The following is an 18,079-nucleotide window of genomic DNA, read 5'->3' as shown; positions in this document are numbered from 1 at the left end:
AAAGTTATCCTACACATTTCGAAATTTATCCTACACATATTGAAATTTATCCTACACAACTCGTAATTTATCCTACACGCCTCGTATTTATCCTACACTATAAATGAATTTTTATTTTTATTTTTTGTGAAAAATATATATTTTAAAAATAAGTTACAAATTTAATATAGTTAGTTATTAAAGATGAAACTACCAATTAATGATGTATGTAAGTTTACTAATATACCCTTATAGTTACATTAAGTACAAATATTAAATGAAGTCTAATGAAGCATTTCTATTGGTTGAAATTTCTTTTTTTTCTTCTTACAAAGAATTTCTTCTCATTTGAACTCTCCACTAACTACAAATACTATATAAAACTAAAATGACTATTTATTTAATGTTTATTTAAGTTATTGTTCGTTGAAACTTACCTACCATAGGTTCATTTAGAATTTTAAACCGTTGAACTTATATGAAAAATCATTTTTATTGTTTAGGAAATTTACACATTTAATCTCAGTCTTATAATATATTGAATCTCAGTCTTATAATATATATATGTCGGTCCTTACTGACCTGACAATGAACAACCCGAATAAACCTAAACCGAACAGAACAAAACAAGAACCCACTGATTTCTTAACGGTTTTTTGTCTTTTGTCTAATTTTTGCTTATTATGGTCTCCGATTTGATCCATTCCGATTTTTTAACTGTGAAAAAGCCTAAATGTAATCTATGGTTTACAAACCTAAAACTTTACTCATAATATCTCTTTTAATTTCAAATTTGATCAAGAGATTATATAAATATTAAACACAATCTCAAAATCAAAATTCGTACCTAATCTTAAGAAAATCATCCTTCATGTGTATACAATCTATTAACTATAAGACCAAGTTTAAACGTGTATCTATTCAAAGAAATAAAATTATTGTTTATTTAAAGTCAATTTAAATTATTATTTGTAGAAACCTACCTACCATAGTTTCATTTAGAATTCTAAACCGTTGAAAAACGTATATAAACAACCATTTAACATTTTTTATGAAAATTTACACATTTAATCCCAGTCTTATAACTTATTTCCTTGTATACCCCACTAAGAGAGTAAGAGTAGGGATGAGAATTTCAATTTAGAGATTGTTTGATATTTGTATAATATCCCAAGTTTGATTCAATTTGAATCTTTGCAGAGATATTATGAGTAAAGCTTTAGGTTTTTAAACCATCTATTATATTTAGGCCTGCTCACAATTAAAAAAAAAAATCCTACTTTATCTAATTGAAAGCCGAAATCAGCAAAAATTAGACTAAAGACAGGATCGCTAAAGAGTTCGTATTATCATTTTGTGGTGTAAGTTTAAAAAGTGTTAAGAAAGTCGAGACCTTTTTATGTAACATGTCTTTTTTTTTACCTCTTTAATTATTTCCGGTTCTACCTAGCTTGACAATGAACCAACCAAATTCTGAACATGTCCAGAACTAACTAAATTACCTCTTGGCGGTCCTATCTTTGATTTGAATTCTCACCAATTTTCAATCTTCAATATATTTTTTTTAACCGTGAAAATGCCTAAATGTAATAGATGATTCACAAACCTAAACTTTCCTAGTAATACCTCTTTAAAGATTCAAATTTGATCAAGCAATGAAACTAAATTACACAAATATCAAACACAATGAAATCGAAATTCATCCTTAAATCGTCGTTAGAGGACCTAGAGTTGTATACAAACAACTTTTTTTTTTAATTTTTAAGAGTGATTTTCTTTTTGAGTGACCCAATGTCACACAGCCTAAATGGTACGTTGTCTTAACCGGGCCCACGTTGGGTTGATTAGACTTGGTTACGGCGTTCCCTCGAAAACCGTACTATCTCCACACAAGATGCCTCGCTGAAGTAACAGCCAGATGAAAACCGGGGTGCGGCTCGGGATCAAACCCCCCTTAGTGGGTTTGTCATCATCATTGCCCATATCCAACCCAAAATATGACAGATGTGAGAATTGAACTTGAGTCTCCCTTGAAAAACCAAGTCTCCTATCACTAGGCCACAAGTGGGGGATGTATACAAACAACTAATCATAATTTATAAGACTTGGATTAAATTAAATATGTAAACTTCCATGAAAAGAAAAAAAAAATTATTTATACAAGCTCAACGGTTTAGAATTTTAAATGACCCAATAACCAATATAAATAGACCAACTCACCAGCTTACAGCATCATCATTCACGACGACTTTTAGACTTCCATTGTTCAAATCGTTCGTCAATCTCTTAACACAAAGTTGATTTCAATCAGGTACCGTTAGTTATTGTGAGAATTTAGAGATGAGTGTGCTAGGGTTTGATAATTGTGTGGACAGTTGTTAAAAAGTTACTGTTAGTTAGTAGTTTGTTAGGGTTTGTTAGTGTGGTATTTGTATCCAAGTGCTCTATAATTAAGGATACTCTGTTATAGCCCAAACAGGAGAACTCATCCCTCCGTAACATTCGATGATTCTTAAGATCGTTCTTGTTGGTCGTGGCTGGTATAAAGTATAAACCTATGCAGTGAATATCGGTCCCTTAGTAAAATATCGGTGTCAAATATCGGTACCGATATCATCGGCGATAGTGACCGATATATCACCGATATGTCACTGACATTTGACCGATATAACCGATATATCATTGATATATCACTGAATTATTGGTGTTAAATTGCTATATATATGTAAATTCTGCATTATATTAAAATTACCGATATCCCACAGATATCTCACCGAGATAACCTATATTTCAAATATCGGTCCTTGACCGATATCCAATATTTTACCGCATTAACTGCATAGATATAAACCCCACATTTGTTGCCCATACAACAAATGTGGGACAGCTCCCATACCTTGCAATGGTTTGAGTCCGTAATACCTTGTAAATCGTTTAAGTTGGTAAATACATTTTTTCATTTTTTCTTTTGAATGTTTATAGTAGTTATCTGGAATGCCTATGAACTGATTATCTGTTTGAATAGATTAGGTGCTGGTAGGGATCGTAATCGGTACTTAATTTTTTTTAAAGTAAACTTGTGAGTTTTATGATAAGTTAGGGATGAGTGTGATAGTGTTTGATATTTGTCTTGATAGTTAACTAGAATGTCGAATGCCCATGAACTGATGATTATCTGTTTGAACAAAATAGGTGCTGGTAGGGATTGTAATCGGTACTGAATTTGAAAGAGTAAACTTGTGATTTCTGTCAGAATTTAAAGATGAGTGTGATTGGGTTTGATATTGGGAATGAGAGTTGTGTTATTGCTGCTGCAAAGCGTGGTGGTGTTGATGTGTTGTTGAATGATGAATCGAAGCGTGAGACGCCTGCTGTGGTGTCATTTGGTGAGAAGCAAAGGTTTTTGGGTGCTGCAGGGGCTGCCTTTGCTACTGCCAATCCGAAATCAACGATTTCTCAGATTAAGAGGTTGATTGGAAAGGTGTATAAGGAGGTTGAAGAAGAGCTTAAGCTGCTACCGTTCGTGACTAGTGAGGGCCCACGTGGTGGTATTTTGATCGAGTTAGAGTACTTGAAAAACAAATGGTGTTTTACACCGGTAGAGATTTTGGGGATGTTGTTCAAACATTTGAAACAAATAGCCGAGAAGAATCTCGAATCCAGTGCCGTTGACTGTGTGATTGGGATCCCGTCGTATTTTACAGACTTGCAGAGGCGTCTGTACCTTGATGCTGCACAGATTGCCGGTTTAACACCTTTGAGTTTGATGCATGATGGTACTGCCATCGCGTTAGGTTATGGTATGTACAAGTCCGATTTATCCAACTCCGGACCAACGCATGTTATGTTTGTCGACATCGGGCACTGTGATACACAAGTGACAGTTGCATCTTTCGAACAAGGGAAAATGAATATACTGTCCCATTCGTTTGATGAAAATTTAGGAGGTAGAGATTTCGATGAAGTTTTATTCAAGCATTTTGCAGCACAATTCAATGAAAATCACAAAATCGATGTTTATTCCAACGCGCGTGCTTCCGTAAGGCTTAGGGCATCATGTGAGAAGGTGAAGAAAGTTCTGAGTGCAAATGCGGAAGCACCACTTAGTATCGAGTGTCTGATTGGAGATACAGATGTCAGAGGAACCATAACAAGAGAAGAGTTTGAGAGTCTGTCATCCAAGTTGTTAGAAAGGGTTATTGTTCCCTGCAAGATGGCTTTGAAGGACTCTGGCTTAAGTGTTGATGAGTTATATACTATTGAGCTCGTTGGGTCTGGGTCCCGCATACCAGCTATAACGAGAAAGTTAACTTCGTTTTTGAAGAAAGAACCAACGAGAACACTAAATGCTAGTGAATGTGTTGCTAGAGGATGTGCCCTTCATTGTGCAATGCTTAGCCCAACGCTCATAGTTCGTGACTATAAGGTCTTTCTCAAATTTGTTTTAATATGTATATAATTTGTTAGAGACTTATGTTATGTTTTCTTATCATTTGCAGATCAAGGATGCATTTCCATACTCGATAGTAATTCCTTTACCACAAGGGGAATGTATGGTCTTTCCGAAAGGCAGTTCATTTCCAAACCAGGAGATGTTTAAGCATAATGGAAACACTCCGTTTTATCTTCAAGTCGCATACGTCAAAGACAGAAATTTCCCTGCAGGAATATCACATATAGTTGGTCGATTCGGGGTAAAATTCTCATATTTGTGTGCTCGTTCATGTTATAACATTGCATGTTTTTTAGGCATTTGTTACTTTGCCCATTCTTACTTTGATATTATTGTTAAGGGTAAAGTTCTTGTACAAATAATCTTAACATACTAAACTTACAAATTGAAGGAAAACTCAAAAAGACAAGGTGGCATTTTTGTAATTATCAATAACTATCAAAGTTACTCTACAAATATACCTAAAAAAACCTAACCACTCCCCCCACCCCCAAAAAAAACCTAAACCCCCCACCCCCCAAAAACCTAAAAAAACCTAACCCCCCACCCCCCCCCCCCCCCCCAAGCTAAAATGCTAAAAACTAAACCCCCAAAAAACCTAAAAAAATCTAAAAAAAAACACACAAATTATTTTATTTTATTTTTTAACATTTTTTATTAAAAAATCGCTACTTTTAGTAGCAGCCAAAAAAAAATTTTTTTTTTTTTTTTTTTTTGCTAACGAAATGTAGCGATTTTTTAATAAAAAATGTTAAAAAAAAAATTTGTGTTTTTTTAGGTATTTTTGGTTGTAACTTTGATAGTTGGTGGTAATTACAAAAATGCCACCTTGTCTTTTTGGGTTTTCCTTCAATTTGTATGTTTAGTATGTTAAGATTATTTGTATTTGATCTTTTGCCTTATTGTTAAATGTTCTTTCAGATCGGTCCATCTGAACCCTCTGATGCAGACAAAGTGCAGGTCCAGTTTAAAGTGGAGCTTAACAGCCATGGAATTGTTGAAATAAATTTTGCAACAGTAAGCACTGCATATCATTTATTACACCAATGTTGAACATGAGATAATTAAAAGCACCATGATATTATCCTTAATTAGGGGTGTTCATCGAATAACGAATTTTCGAATTACTCGAATCGACTTTTTCGAATATTTTTTTTTGCTTGAATTCGAATTCAGTTAAAAACTGGTCAATTCCATTTGAATTCGTATTCGAAATAAAACGCCAATTCGAATTCCAATTGAATTCGGATAAATTCGTTTTGATTCAAATTCATTTAGATATGTAAATTCGTTATGGGCTATTTGGGCTTGGTAATGGGCTATTTCAAGATTTAGATTAAATTTATAGATTAATTTATACTATAGCCCAAATTAAAGTTATATTTGTGTATTATATCTAAATGTAATATATAAATATGTATAAGAGTAAACTTCCATTTTGCTCCCTGTGGTTTGGTCACTTTAACGGTTTTGCCCCAAACCTTTAAAAATAGCCATTTTCCTCCAATAGTTTGCTATGGTTTTTTCATTTTGCTCCCCGCCTCTAACTCCATCCAAATTATCTGTTTTTCCATTTTGCTCCCCGCCTCTAACTCCATCCAAATTATCTGTTTTTCCATTTTGCTCCCCGCAAGGAGCAAAATGGAAAAACCATAGCAAACTATTGGAGGAAAATGGCTATTTTAAAGTTTTGGGGCAAAACCGTTAAAGTGACCAGACCACAGGCAGCAAAACGGAAGTTTACTCTATGTATAATTTGAATTCGAATTTCGAATCGAATTTCAAATTATAAATTCGTATTCGATTCACTGGACTGGAATTCGAATTTAATCAAATTCTATTTCTTGATAATCGAATCAAATTTACTCGAATTTCGAATTTTTCGAATCTGAATCGAATTCTGAATGCTTCTATCCTTAATTGTGTTTGTGGCTTCAGATCTTAGAAGATAAACGCCATAACGCATGGAAGAGGATATTGGTGGGCGACAATAAAACAGTGAATCTTCTAACTTTTGGGAATGTAGATGTCTCAACAACAAATGATGAGCTACATGAAGCTAAAGAGAAACAAACGGTGTTAACAGAACAAGATATAAAGGTGGAGAAAACTAAGGACCAAAGAAACACCCTGGAGTCTTTCGTCTATGACACTCGTAGCAAGGTACTAGTTTATCGGAATAACGAAATAAAGTTTCGATTTGATTCATCGGATTGCATACGGATTGACAGAATTTGTTCAATTTAGCTTTCTGGTGCGTACCGGAGCTTTGCCACAGATTCAGAGAAGGAGATACTCACTAACAATCTACAAGAAACCGAAGACTGGCTGTATGAAGACAGTGATGATGAATCTGAACAAGACTATAATGGAAAACTCAAAGATCTCAAAAAGGTGTCTATGAAAATGCTACTTTAAGCTGTTAACTTCCTTGTGTACCACCATGCATGCACACGTCTAATATCGTTTGTTTTTGCAGTTATTAGAACCGATTGAAAATAGATACATGGAAGAAACTGCTATCGCAAAGGCAACAGAAACTCTGCAAACTTGCATTGCAAAATATCGTTCGGATGCTGATTCACTGCCGGAAGCTGACAAGAAAGATAAGGTATGGTTTTGTCCTTTTATCGTAACTAATTGTGGAATCGTTGTTACGAAAACTTTTATGCAAGGGATATAATACAACGGAATCAAAGGTTAATGCTTAAATATAAGTTGTCTTCCTCGCAGGTTAAAGATGTGTGTACTGAAGCTGAGAAGTGGCTTAGTGGTCTCTTTCAAAAGCATCTATCTCCAAAGGCCTTGTTAACTGAGCTTAATCGCGGTAAAGAAATTGTCGAGAGGTTAGTTTTAAATTTTTAATCGATTTTTTTTCTCATTTAGGATTGACTATTGTTAACTGAATCATCTACGGCTCAAGTAAATATGTGTCTTTAGAGTCTGCATATCGTCTAATTTTCACATTACTTTCTATTTATGGTATCATCCTTTTTAAGGGAATGCCAAAGCATAATCCGGTCCAAATCTTCATCCTCAAGGCATGAGAAACCTGTGGACTCTGAAAAGGCTCTGGCGAAAGCAGCAAAACCTCTGCAAGATTGTATTGCAAAGTGTTATTCGCTTGCCGAATCACTGTCAGATGACAGGAAAGAGAAGGTATAATTTAGCTCTTTTGTTCATTCGTGAGTTCGTTACTACTTAATGCATGAAAATTATTATTAGTAAATCCAAATTGGTGTGTTTTCTTGAAGTTTAATTTATAGTGTTACTAAAACCTTCATTTAAGGGGGATAAAATACATGCATTTTTAAGATATCAGTTATCTTCTGTCAAAGGAACTCACTCTTTCTTGCAGATTACAGAGGTATGTACTAGAGCTGAGAAGTGGCTTAACGGTCGCGCCCGAAATCATGCGTCTCTAAAGACCTTGTCAAGTGACATTAATCGTGTTATAGAAATTGTTGAGAGGTTAGTTTTAATCGACTCTTTTGTTTGTGCTTTAGCCAATAACTTGTCTTTAGAAACTGCAATCATGATCAGCTTTTCTCGTTATGTGCTCTGCTTATGCTGTCGTTTTCTTCAGCAAGTGCGAAAAAATATTGAGTTTTAAACCTTCATCCCCAAAGCATGAGGAACCCGATGACTCAGACCAAAGGGACCAACCCGTCGACTCGGACCAAAGGGACCAATATGCGGACTCTGAAAATGCTATGGTGAAAGCCGCAGAACCTCTGCGAGCTTGTATTGAACACTATTGTTCGCTTGCTGAGTCACTGCCAGCTGACAAGAAAGAGAAGGTATGATTCGGTTCATTATGCTACCAGCACTCGCTATAACAACTGAAAGAGAGAAATCCAAAAAATAAAGTCCTGATATGCCAAAAATAATTAAAAAAAACTAAAACACACAAACATTTTTTTTAATAAAAAAATGCTACATTTCGTCACTAAAAAAACTGAACAACAGTACCGATGCACATGTGCATACGAAATTTAGCGTTTTTTTGTACAAAAAAATTGAACACAAAGTACCGTTGCACATGTGCATGCGTATGCACATATTCGCATGCACATGTGCATCGGTACTGTTGTTCAATTTTTTCTTTTTTTTAGTGACGAAAGTTAGCGATAATAAAAATAAAAAAAACTTTTTTAGCGTTTAGTTGTGGGGTTTAGCTTTATGGTTTAGTTTTTAGGGTTGTGGGGGGCGTTGGGGGGTGGGTGGGGGTGTTTAGGTTTTTGGGTTGTGGTGGGGTGGGGTGGGGGCGGGTGTTTAGGTTTTGGGTGGGGGTGGGGGTGGGGTGGGGGTGGGTGGGTTTATTTTGTTGTGTCTCGCAATAAGAGTGGTTCTCACATGAACCCTACCCTATATATATATATATTATTTTATAGTATAATATTAATGGTAAAAATACATATTATATAAATACTAAAATTTATTAAAAGTTAGCGAATCAGTTAAAAGTTCCGAACTTTATAAAATATCACTTGATGTCATAAGTTTGTAGAGTTTAGCAATACAAAAATACATCTAAAAGTTCCATATACTAGTATCTTTGGCACTTGCTTGTATCAGTCATCTTGTCGAAGTAATCCACTCTTTCTTGCAGATTATAAATGTATGTATAGAAGCTAAGAAGTGGCTCAATGATCGTTCTCAAAAGACCTTGTCAACGTACATTAATCACGCTATAGAGTTTGTTGAGAGGTTAGTTTTTATCGACTCTTTTGGTTGAGCTTTAGCTGATAACTTGTATCTTTAGAAACTGCAATCATCAGTTTTCCACATTGTCATTTTCTTCAGCGAGTGCAAAATAATAATCAGTTCCAAACATTTAACCCCAAAGCATGAGGCTGACTCAGACCAAAGGGACGAACCAATGGACACGGACCAAAGGAACAAGCATAATGACAGTCAAGTCCAGAAATAGATCTTCTTAGGTAGGAGTAAAACACACAATTTTCAGAGGTTCCTTTCCCAGCTGCCAACTTGGCCTATAAGCTATGTTCCACGTAATGCTTTCATGATCTTTAATATATGTTTTGAAATCTTAATGGTATACTATTTCTCCGCAAGTATTCTGTAGTCATATATGCGCTTTGATAATTTTCAAGCTTTTTATGTTTTTTTGGCTTTGTGTAAAACATGCAATGAAAGCTTTCGCATTTCTTTCATTATCTTTTGCCAACTCAAGTGCCATATTCAGTAATTTCCCATCATTATCCAAACATTTGTTAGTTTTTTCCACCTGTTGAAGATTAGTTGCAAACACAAAGCGTTAAAACATCTAAATCAACCCCCCCCCCCCCAAAAAAAAAAAAAAAGATCGTTTATAACACCTCTTTATTCCAATCTATACGAAATGTTGACCATAGTAAAATGATTATTGGAAACACTATCACACAAAATACACAATATGAATCAGTCTTTGACGTGCATGAATGATTGTCCAAACCATTGATCTGAACAGTTGACTAATTGGGATACTGACTTTGACTTCTTTTCATTCCTTCAAAAGGGTTTCTTTGTTTGCTTCCCATTTATCTAAACGTTTGTTAGTTTTTTCCACCTGCCGAAGATTAGTTGCAAACACAAAGCGTTAAAACATCTAAATCACCCCCCCCCCAAAAAAAAAAAAAAAGATCATTTATAATACCTGTTTATTCCAATCTGTACGAAATGTTGACCATAGTAAAATGAAGGTTTGCATCCCAGTTCCTCCGATCATTCCCGACCATATTCCCTATTAAAATACAACGAATCTTATGCCAGTTTTTGAAGTTACATTAGTCGTATGGTTTATGAATGGTACCTTAACTCCGAGTTTGAAATGGAAGCCGAGAAGAAACCCAAGGGGGATGCCTACTATGTAATAGCATCCGACTTTCACGTATGCCACATAAGCTTGCCATCCACACCCGACAGCCACACCTTTGATTTATCCATCATGTTAATATTCAAAGGTTGACATGTATGCATGACCATGCAAATATCACATCACACATGTACGTGTATATACCTGATAAAACGGGTTGTATGCCACTAAGAATGATGGTGATGGCCAATAGTGGGCAAAGACGGTTTCACTACCAGTGAACGCGTAACTAATAACATGTCGTACTGACAAAACAATCATTGCTTCGACTAAGGCAATGAGAAATGAGACTGTAGTAACTGTTAACACCGAAAAGGCTGCAGCTCTAGGGTTTCCTGCTCCAAGCTCGTTTCCAACCCTAACAAGGGAAAACGAAAATAATGCCGCATTCTTTTGATCAGAACTTAGGAGGTAGAGATTTCGATGAAGTGTCATTCAACCATTTTATAGCACAGTTCAATGAAAAACACAAAATTGATGTTTATTCCAACGCACGTGCTTCCTTAAGGCTTAGAGCATCATGTGAAAAGGTGAAGAAAGTTCTGAGTGCGAATGCGGAAGCACCACTTAGTATCGAGTGTCTGATTGGGGACACAGATTTGAGAGGAATCGTAACGAGAGAAGAGTTTGAGAATCTGTCATCAAAGTTGTTAGAAAGGGTTGTTGTTCCTTGCAGGATGGTTATTTAAAGGACTCTGGCCTAAGTGTTGACGAGTTATATACTATTGAGCTCGTTGGGTCTGGGTCCCGAGTACCAGCTATAACGAGAAAGTTAACTTCGTTTTTGAAGAAAGAACCAACGAGAACACTTAATGCTAGTGAAGGTGTTGCTAGAGGATGTGCTCTTCGTTGTGCAACACTTAGCCCGACACTCATAGTTCGTGACTATAAGGTCTTTTTCTTATGCTCCACTATAAAACTTTAATACGCATATTATATTGTTAAAAGATTTATGTAATATTTTCTTATTAAAAGATCGGTTCATCTGAACCCTTTGATGAAGAAACTGCGAAGGTTGAATTTAGAGTGAAGCTTAACGCGCATGGAATTGTTGAAATAGATTCTGCGACAGTAAGTATTGCTTATTAGTTATTACACCACCATGATAGTATATTAGCATCCTTAATTGTGTTTGTCACTTTAGATCTTAGAAGATAAACGCCATAGCTCATGGAAGATGATATTGACGGCCAACACTCATACGTCGAATCTTCCAGCTTCTGTGAATTTAGATATCTCAACAACAAATGATGAGCTACATGAAGCTAAAGAGAAAGAAAAGAAGTTGACAAAACAAGATATAAAGGTGGAGGAAACTAAGGACCAAAGAAACAGCCTCGAGTCTTTTGTCTACGACACTCGTAGTAAGGTACTAGTTTTTAGCTGATAACTCGTTAATTACTCGTCTTTTCACTACTAGCAAAATGACTATTTTCAACGCCTTTTTCCGTCACAAATGCGTCGCAAATTCATATTTGCAACAAAACCTTGATGTTGGAAAAAGCCCCGTTGAAAACTATTTACTATGCAATTTTCAACGTATTTCCGACGGAAATATGGTGTTAGAAATTTGTGACGCATTTTCGGCGCCATCCTGTTATATTAATAAAGCTTTAGAAACTGCAAATCATCTGCATTTGACATTACTTGCTGCTTATACCGTCATTTTTTCAGGGATTGCGAAAGCATAATCAGGTCAAAACCTTCATTTTCAAGGCATGAGGAACCGGTGCACTCAAAAACAACCCGTAGAATCGGACCAAAAGGACCAACCTGTTGATTCAGAAAATGGCAGGACAGAAGCAATAATAAAACCTCTGCAAGATTGTATTGACAGAGGGTTGACTTGGCTGTTGACTAACAAAAAGGAGTTGCAACTAATCAACTAACAAAACCACTTGACAGAGGGTTGACTTGGCTGTTGACTTTAACCACTGACTATCTTTACCAAAAATGGATTTAAATTTTAACCTAACAAAACATGTTTCTTTCTTAGTAAGGGTGATAGAAACACATGTCAGGTTTTTATGAAATCTAGTTTCTTTGCTTCATAGAAAATATGTTTTTTTTTTGTTATTGTTATCATCTTATATAATAAGAATTTTGTGAACTTGCTTTTAGCTGATAACTTGTGTCTTTAGAAATTGCAAATCATCTTCATTTCAGGGATTGCATAAGCATAATCAAGTCCAAACCTTCATTTTCAAGACACGAGGAGCCTGTGGACTCAAAAAACCGGGACCCAATCGTAGAATCGGACAAAAAGGTGGACCAACCTGTGGACTCGGAAAATGCTAGGACAAAAGCAACAAAACCTTTGCAAGCTCGTATTGAACAATATCATTCGCATGCTGAGTCACTTCCAGCTGACAAGAAAGAGGAGGTAAAACTGATTTAAACCTTTAGATTTACATATGACCCGAAACATTAAATGAACACAACAGGAAAACTATAAACGGGTCAGCTAAGAATACCCAGTCATTAAACAGGTCAGCTTGAACACGACCCGTTTAATAAAAGGGTTAATCCAAACACAATCCGTTTAATAAATGGGTTAAACCAAACATGACCCCTTTGATAAATGGGTTGACTTGTTAAGTTGTTAAAGGTCAAGGGTCTTTAAAAAGTTTCTATGTAGAGTTCAGAGGGGATTATAATGCTGTCATTTTCTTTAGAGAGTGCGAAATGATAATCATATCCAAACCTTCATCTCCAAGACATGGGGAAACCAAGGACTCAGACCAAAGGGACCAACCTATGGACATGGATCAAGTTGATCAACCTGTCGACTATGACCAACAAATGGACACTGATCAATTTGACCAAAGGGACCCAAACCACGAGAGTCAAGTACATAAATGAATCTTTTTAGATTTATGCTATTAAACACGCAATTTCCAGGTTTCTGTCACAGGTGCTAACTTCGCCTATTAAGCTATGTTCCATGTTAAATATTGCTTTCATGGTCTTCACTTTCTGTTTTGAAAACTTAAGTACTTAACAGTGCTTCATTCTCTGCACGTATACTCAGTGGCGGACCCAGGATTTTATTTCAATGGGGTCCATTTTCGGGTCGGTCCTCGTTCGGGTCGAGTTAAAGTGAGGTCTGAACTAGATTTTTAAAAAAATAAGAAAAATGGGCTTATCAAGGATTGAACCCATGACCTCTTGGTGGAAAAGAGGGAGATTTACCACTACACCAGCTTTCTTTTTATTCCTATGGTGTCCACCTAATTGTATTTATGGGGTCCATATACAATTTAATATACCGAATCTACTATTTTTTTAAAAAAGATTGGGTCCGGGGACCCCGGTGGCACCAATGTGGGTCCGCCCCTGCGTATACTGTATTCATATATGCTTTTTAGTTATAATTTTGAACTTTTTTTTTATGGTTTTTTGAGTAATTATTAATGTTTCGTTGTACACATTGTCACATAAAATCACAAAATATGATTCAGTCATTGATGGGTGTGAATGATTGTATCCGAATCCAAATAATCCGTTGACTAATTGGGATACTGACTTTGACTTCTTCAAATTATTCCTTGAAAAGGGTTTCTTTGTCTGCTTCTTATTTGTCCAAACATATTTTTTAGTGTAAGAGGAGGTGGGGTCGAGCGTTGTTTTTGCGTGATAAACAACAATAACGCGTTAAACTTCCGTGATGACCACCGCCAATGATTTTTATCACGCGTTAAATTTCAAAAATGTCCACGGTCGTTATTTTTATCACACGTGTAAAATGGTGGATGTGAGGGGGTGTGGGGGTTTATTGTTAGGTGTTGTGAGTGATGACCATTGCCACTAAAAAAGGTTGTGAGTGATGGAAAAATGGTTGATGACATGGCGGCAGGGGCGGATGTATATAGGAACAAGGGATAGCCTCCGCTACCGCTTGGTCGGAAAATTTTTGACGTTTTTAGTGTAAATTTTGGAAAAATTTGACGTTTTTTCGATTTCGTTACCGCTTGGTCGGAATCCTAGATCCGCCACTGCATGGCGGAACTTGATTGGTGCTTGTGAGTGATGGAATTCTATCACTAGTGACCACCCCCCTCCCCTAATATTGTCATATTGTATTATACCATGAAAACCAAATGGGTCCTTTCTATCTATACAATAACTACAGTATCCAATAAATCTCACACGTAGTAGAGCTATTGATAAAGTAAGATGTAAGCAAATCTTACCTCTCTATATGGGAGAGAGAGAGAGAGTCCTTTATTATTGAAAATTTGTGATATTAAGCATGAGATATATAAATTGATATGATCGTTGAACTGGCCATGTGGTGTTTAGTAGTATTAGTGGTGTTAAATGATTATTTTTAACCATCATAATTGCTCTAGTGGTGGCCACGGGTATTTAAGTTTCACCTATGGTGGATCCGGGTGAGTTTTCCACTCCAGGTCTCAAGTTCGAGTCTGGGTGATAGGGGTTTCTCATTGAGAGGTTTAAATTGGGGATCTATTGTGCGAAGGGGCTTTCTAGCACGGACCCGGTTAAGACAACGTATGCTAGACCTCCCGATATTCACGAATAATTCACACCTTTCAAAAAAAAAATGATTATTTTTAACACATTAGATCAAATAAATTATTGATATAAACATAAAACAACTAGTTTAATACCCGTTCGATGGACGGGTTACGCTAACAGCGTAACAAACAAAAATAATCTATATTGAGGGTGTTTGGGATTGCTTCTCTTTTTCTTCTTTTCTCCTTTTTCATCTACTTTTAAAAAATCACAACCATATAACTTTTCCTTTTCTTCATTTCAACCCATAAAAACTCCTTAACACATTATCCAAACACAACAAAAATGACTTAGGAATGAGCAATTGGTACTGGGTACCGATACCGTATTGGTACCGGGTCCGAATTTCCCGTACCGAATTTTTTGGTAGCGGTACCCGCTCTTTGGCATTTTCGGTATCGCTACTTTCGGTATCGGTACCGGTTCGGTGCGGTACCGGTAAAATACCAAGTTTTACCTTCAAATACTGGTACCGAACCGGTCCCGTACCATACCGAATAATATTTCGGTACCGGTACCCAGTTTTGACGAATTTTGGTATTTTCGGTACGGTACCGATACCACGCTCATCCCTAGTTCAACTATATAAAACAAAATACCAAATTCACCCTAAAAGCTTCAATCATGTATCGATTTCAAACCATTTGACCCGTTCAATGAAAATGATATTAAGTGTACACAAATTTAAACAACATTACAAACAAAAACACCGACTTTAACTTATAAAAGGAAAACGAATGAAAGGCGATTATCAATTTCAATTTCAATTTCATTTGCCGTGTCATAAATATATATTTGGGAAAAATCTAAGCCGATCATCATCATGGGTTGGAAGTGAGTACCAATTCTATGATAGTTGTGTCCACTCAAGCAAAATATATACGGACCACGACCATCATTTAATTCCAAACATATTCTCCCACCCGTTGACGTCATCAAAAAATTGAATTAACGACTTTATATGCTCTCTAAAAACTGATGACCGTTGCTCACTATTACAATTTAGCAAACTTAGCACTTAGCAATGGTTGCAGAGGAAGTTTAAGTAAAGGTAAAATGACTTTTCCCACTATATAGATACGCCTTCAATTTGAGGATGTTGTCATGGAGTTAACGCAATTGACACCAAGAAGTTGAACGATGGCAAATACAAGCGATCCAACTTGATTAGGAAATTGCAAGTCTATCAAATTTTGGAGTTTGGTATATAAGCGTAAAAAAAACTACAACAAAAATAAAAACATGGAGAAATAAATGTCATCAAAATACTTTATAGTAACTAGGTTTATCACCTTAGCTGCGTTGCGGCGAACTAACAAGAATAAAAAGAAAATGTAAAAAACAGTAAAAAATAATCGAAAGAAAATCAACCAAAAAAGTCGTATGTTAATGATGTTGTTCGTATGAAACCCGTGGTCAGAGATGAGCAAATAATACTGGGTACCGGTACCGAATTTCCCAAACCGAAGGATCATAAGTACCAATTCGGTACCGACTTTTGGCGTTCCTAGTACCGGTTCGCTACCGATTTTTACCTTCATATGCCGGTACTGTAACCGGTATTTTCGGTATCGGTTGCCACCGAGCTCATCCCTACCCCTGAAACTAAAAAAAGAAATCATTAAAAGTTGAAGAAAATCAACAAGAAAAAGTTATACGATACCGTTGTTGTTTGTACGGAACCCGTGATCAGGGATAAGCAAATGGTACCGTGTAGCAGTACCGAATTTCCCGAACTAAAAGATTTTCAAACTCAAGGGTACCGACTTTTGGCGTTTTCTGTATCAGGCTGGTGCCGATTTTTACCTTCATGTACCGATAATAAACCGGACCGTACCTGTATTTTCGATACCAGTATTGGTTGACACCAAACTTATTCAACTGGGAAGCAAAGAAAATAATAATAATTATTATTATTGTATTAGTATATTATTATAATAGAATATAATAATAATAATAGAAATAATAGAGTGAATTGCAAGTTTTGTCCTTTATCTTAAGGCCATTTTGCAAGTTCTGTCCTTTATGTTTAAATTTGACGAGTTTTGTCCTTTATGTTTAAAAATCAAGCACGTTTTACCCTTTGAGCCTTAAAAATCAAGCACGTTTTGTCCTTTATTTTTAAAAATCAAGCACGTTTTGTCCTTTATGTTTAAAAAATCAAGCACGTTTTGTCCTTAAAAATCAAGCACGTTTTGCCCCAAAGGGTAAAACGTGCTTGATTTTCAAACATAAAGGACAAAACTCGTCAAATTTAAACATAAAGGACAAAACTTGCAAAATGGCCTAAAGATAAAGGACAAAACTTGCAATTCACTCTATTCATTTCATTTCTAATATTGATATATAGTAAAGTAATAATTATTATTATTGTATTAATATGTTATTATAATAGAATATAATTACTATTCATTTCATTTCTAATAGTAATATATAGTAATAATACAAAAAAGACAATATATTATTATAATAGAATATAATGGGTCAAGTTATTCTACAAAGGCTTCTAATTGTAAGAAGTGTAAGAAGGATTTATAGAGTTACAAGTGTCCAATAACCTAAAACTAAGCCCACTACATCACCACCAAAAACCTAAACACCCACCCCCACCCCACCCCACCCCACCCCACCACCACCCAAAAACCTACCCTCCCCCCCCCCCCCCAAAAAAAAAACCTAAACCCTCACCCCCCCCCCCCCCCCCCGGCAAAAAAAAAAAAAAAAAAAAAAAAACTATACCTCACCAAAAAACCCCCAAAAAACCTAATCCCCCCCCCCACCCCCACCCCCACCCCTCAAAAACCTAAAAAAAACTAACCCCCACCCCCACCCTATCCCACCCCACCCCCCAAAAACCTAAAAAAACCTAACCCCCACCCCCACCCAAAAACCTAAACCCCCACCCCCCACCCCCTCGGCAAAATTTTTTTTTTTTTTTTTTTTTAGGGTGGGTGATGTGTGTGTGTGGGGGGGGGGGGTTAGGTTTTTTGGTGGTGGTTGATGTTTAAGGTTTTTTTTTTTTTTTTTTAGTGGGGTTTTTTTGTGTAGTGGGTTTTTTTAGGTTATTGGACACTTGTCACTCTATAAATCCTTCTTACACTTCTTACAATTAGGATCCTTTGTATTTGATCCTAATCCAGAATATAATTACTATTCATTTCATTTCTAATATTAATATATAGTAATAATAGTAATAGTATATTATTATAAGAGTGAATTGCAAGTTT

At 35.9% G+C, this 18,079-nt stretch overlaps 2 protein-coding genes across 4 annotated transcripts in view; one reads left to right on the top strand and one right to left on the bottom strand.

Moving 5' to 3' along the window:
• Positions 1-2,172: 2,172 nt before the first annotated feature.
• LOC110910841 (heat shock 70 kDa protein 16) lies at positions 2,173-9,649 on the top strand. 3 transcript variants are annotated; one of them, XM_022155424.2, is made up of 13 exons: positions 2,173-2,290; positions 3,233-4,405; positions 4,479-4,673; positions 5,354-5,449; positions 6,371-6,595; positions 6,680-6,826; positions 6,912-7,043; positions 7,166-7,278; positions 7,432-7,591; positions 7,791-7,903; positions 8,019-8,232; positions 9,045-9,142; positions 9,239-9,649. In XM_022155424.2, the coding sequence occupies exons 2-13, from the start codon at positions 3,242-3,244 to the stop codon at positions 9,363-9,365; spliced, it is 2,784 nt and encodes a 927-aa protein (XP_022011116.1). In that variant the 5' UTR covers positions 2,173-2,290; positions 3,233-3,241; the 3' UTR covers positions 9,366-9,649. The 3 variants fall into 3 exon arrangements, with proteins under 3 accessions (XP_022011116.1, XP_022011115.1, XP_035840090.1); XM_022155423.2 differs by having other exon boundaries at positions 2,210-2,290; positions 3,172-4,405; XM_035984197.1 differs by lacking the exon at positions 2,173-2,290 and adding an exon at positions 2,447-2,519.
• Positions 9,650-9,895: 246 nt separating this feature from the next.
• Positions 9,896-18,079, bottom strand: part of LOC110910842 (protein DETOXIFICATION 40) — a 61,423-nt gene continuing 53,239 nt past the window's right edge. The window contains exon 7 of the mRNA XM_035984198.1: positions 9,896-10,004. Coding sequence (XP_035840091.1) covers positions 9,939-10,004 — 66 coding nt within the window. The 3' untranslated portion in view covers positions 9,896-9,938. The remainder of the gene's footprint in view (positions 10,005-18,079) is intronic.

This window comes from Helianthus annuus, chromosome 15 (genome assembly GCF_002127325.2).
Source record: "Helianthus annuus cultivar XRQ/B chromosome 15, HanXRQr2.0-SUNRISE, whole genome shotgun sequence".
Lineage (NCBI taxonomy): Eukaryota > Viridiplantae > Streptophyta > Magnoliopsida > Asterales > Asteraceae > Helianthus > Helianthus annuus.
The sequence above is the reverse complement of the archived record's forward strand: the minus strand, read 5'-3'. Positions and strand labels throughout refer to the sequence as shown.

What these genes read in the sequence shown, in the direction of transcription:
- LOC110910841 (XM_022155424.2), top strand. Translation starts at nt 3,242, where the DNA reads ATGAGTGTGATTGGGTTTGATATTGGGAATGAGAGTTGTGTTATTGCT. An exon ending in TCATAGTTCGTGACTATAAG is followed by an intron (nt 4,406 to 4,478) that starts GTCTTTCTCAAA and finishes TATCATTTGCAG; the next exon opens with ATCAAGGATGCATTTCCATA. An exon ending in TCTATGACACTCGTAGCAAG is followed by an intron (nt 6,596 to 6,679) that starts GTACTAGTTTAT and finishes TGTTCAATTTAG; the next exon opens with CTTTCTGGTGCGTACCGGAG.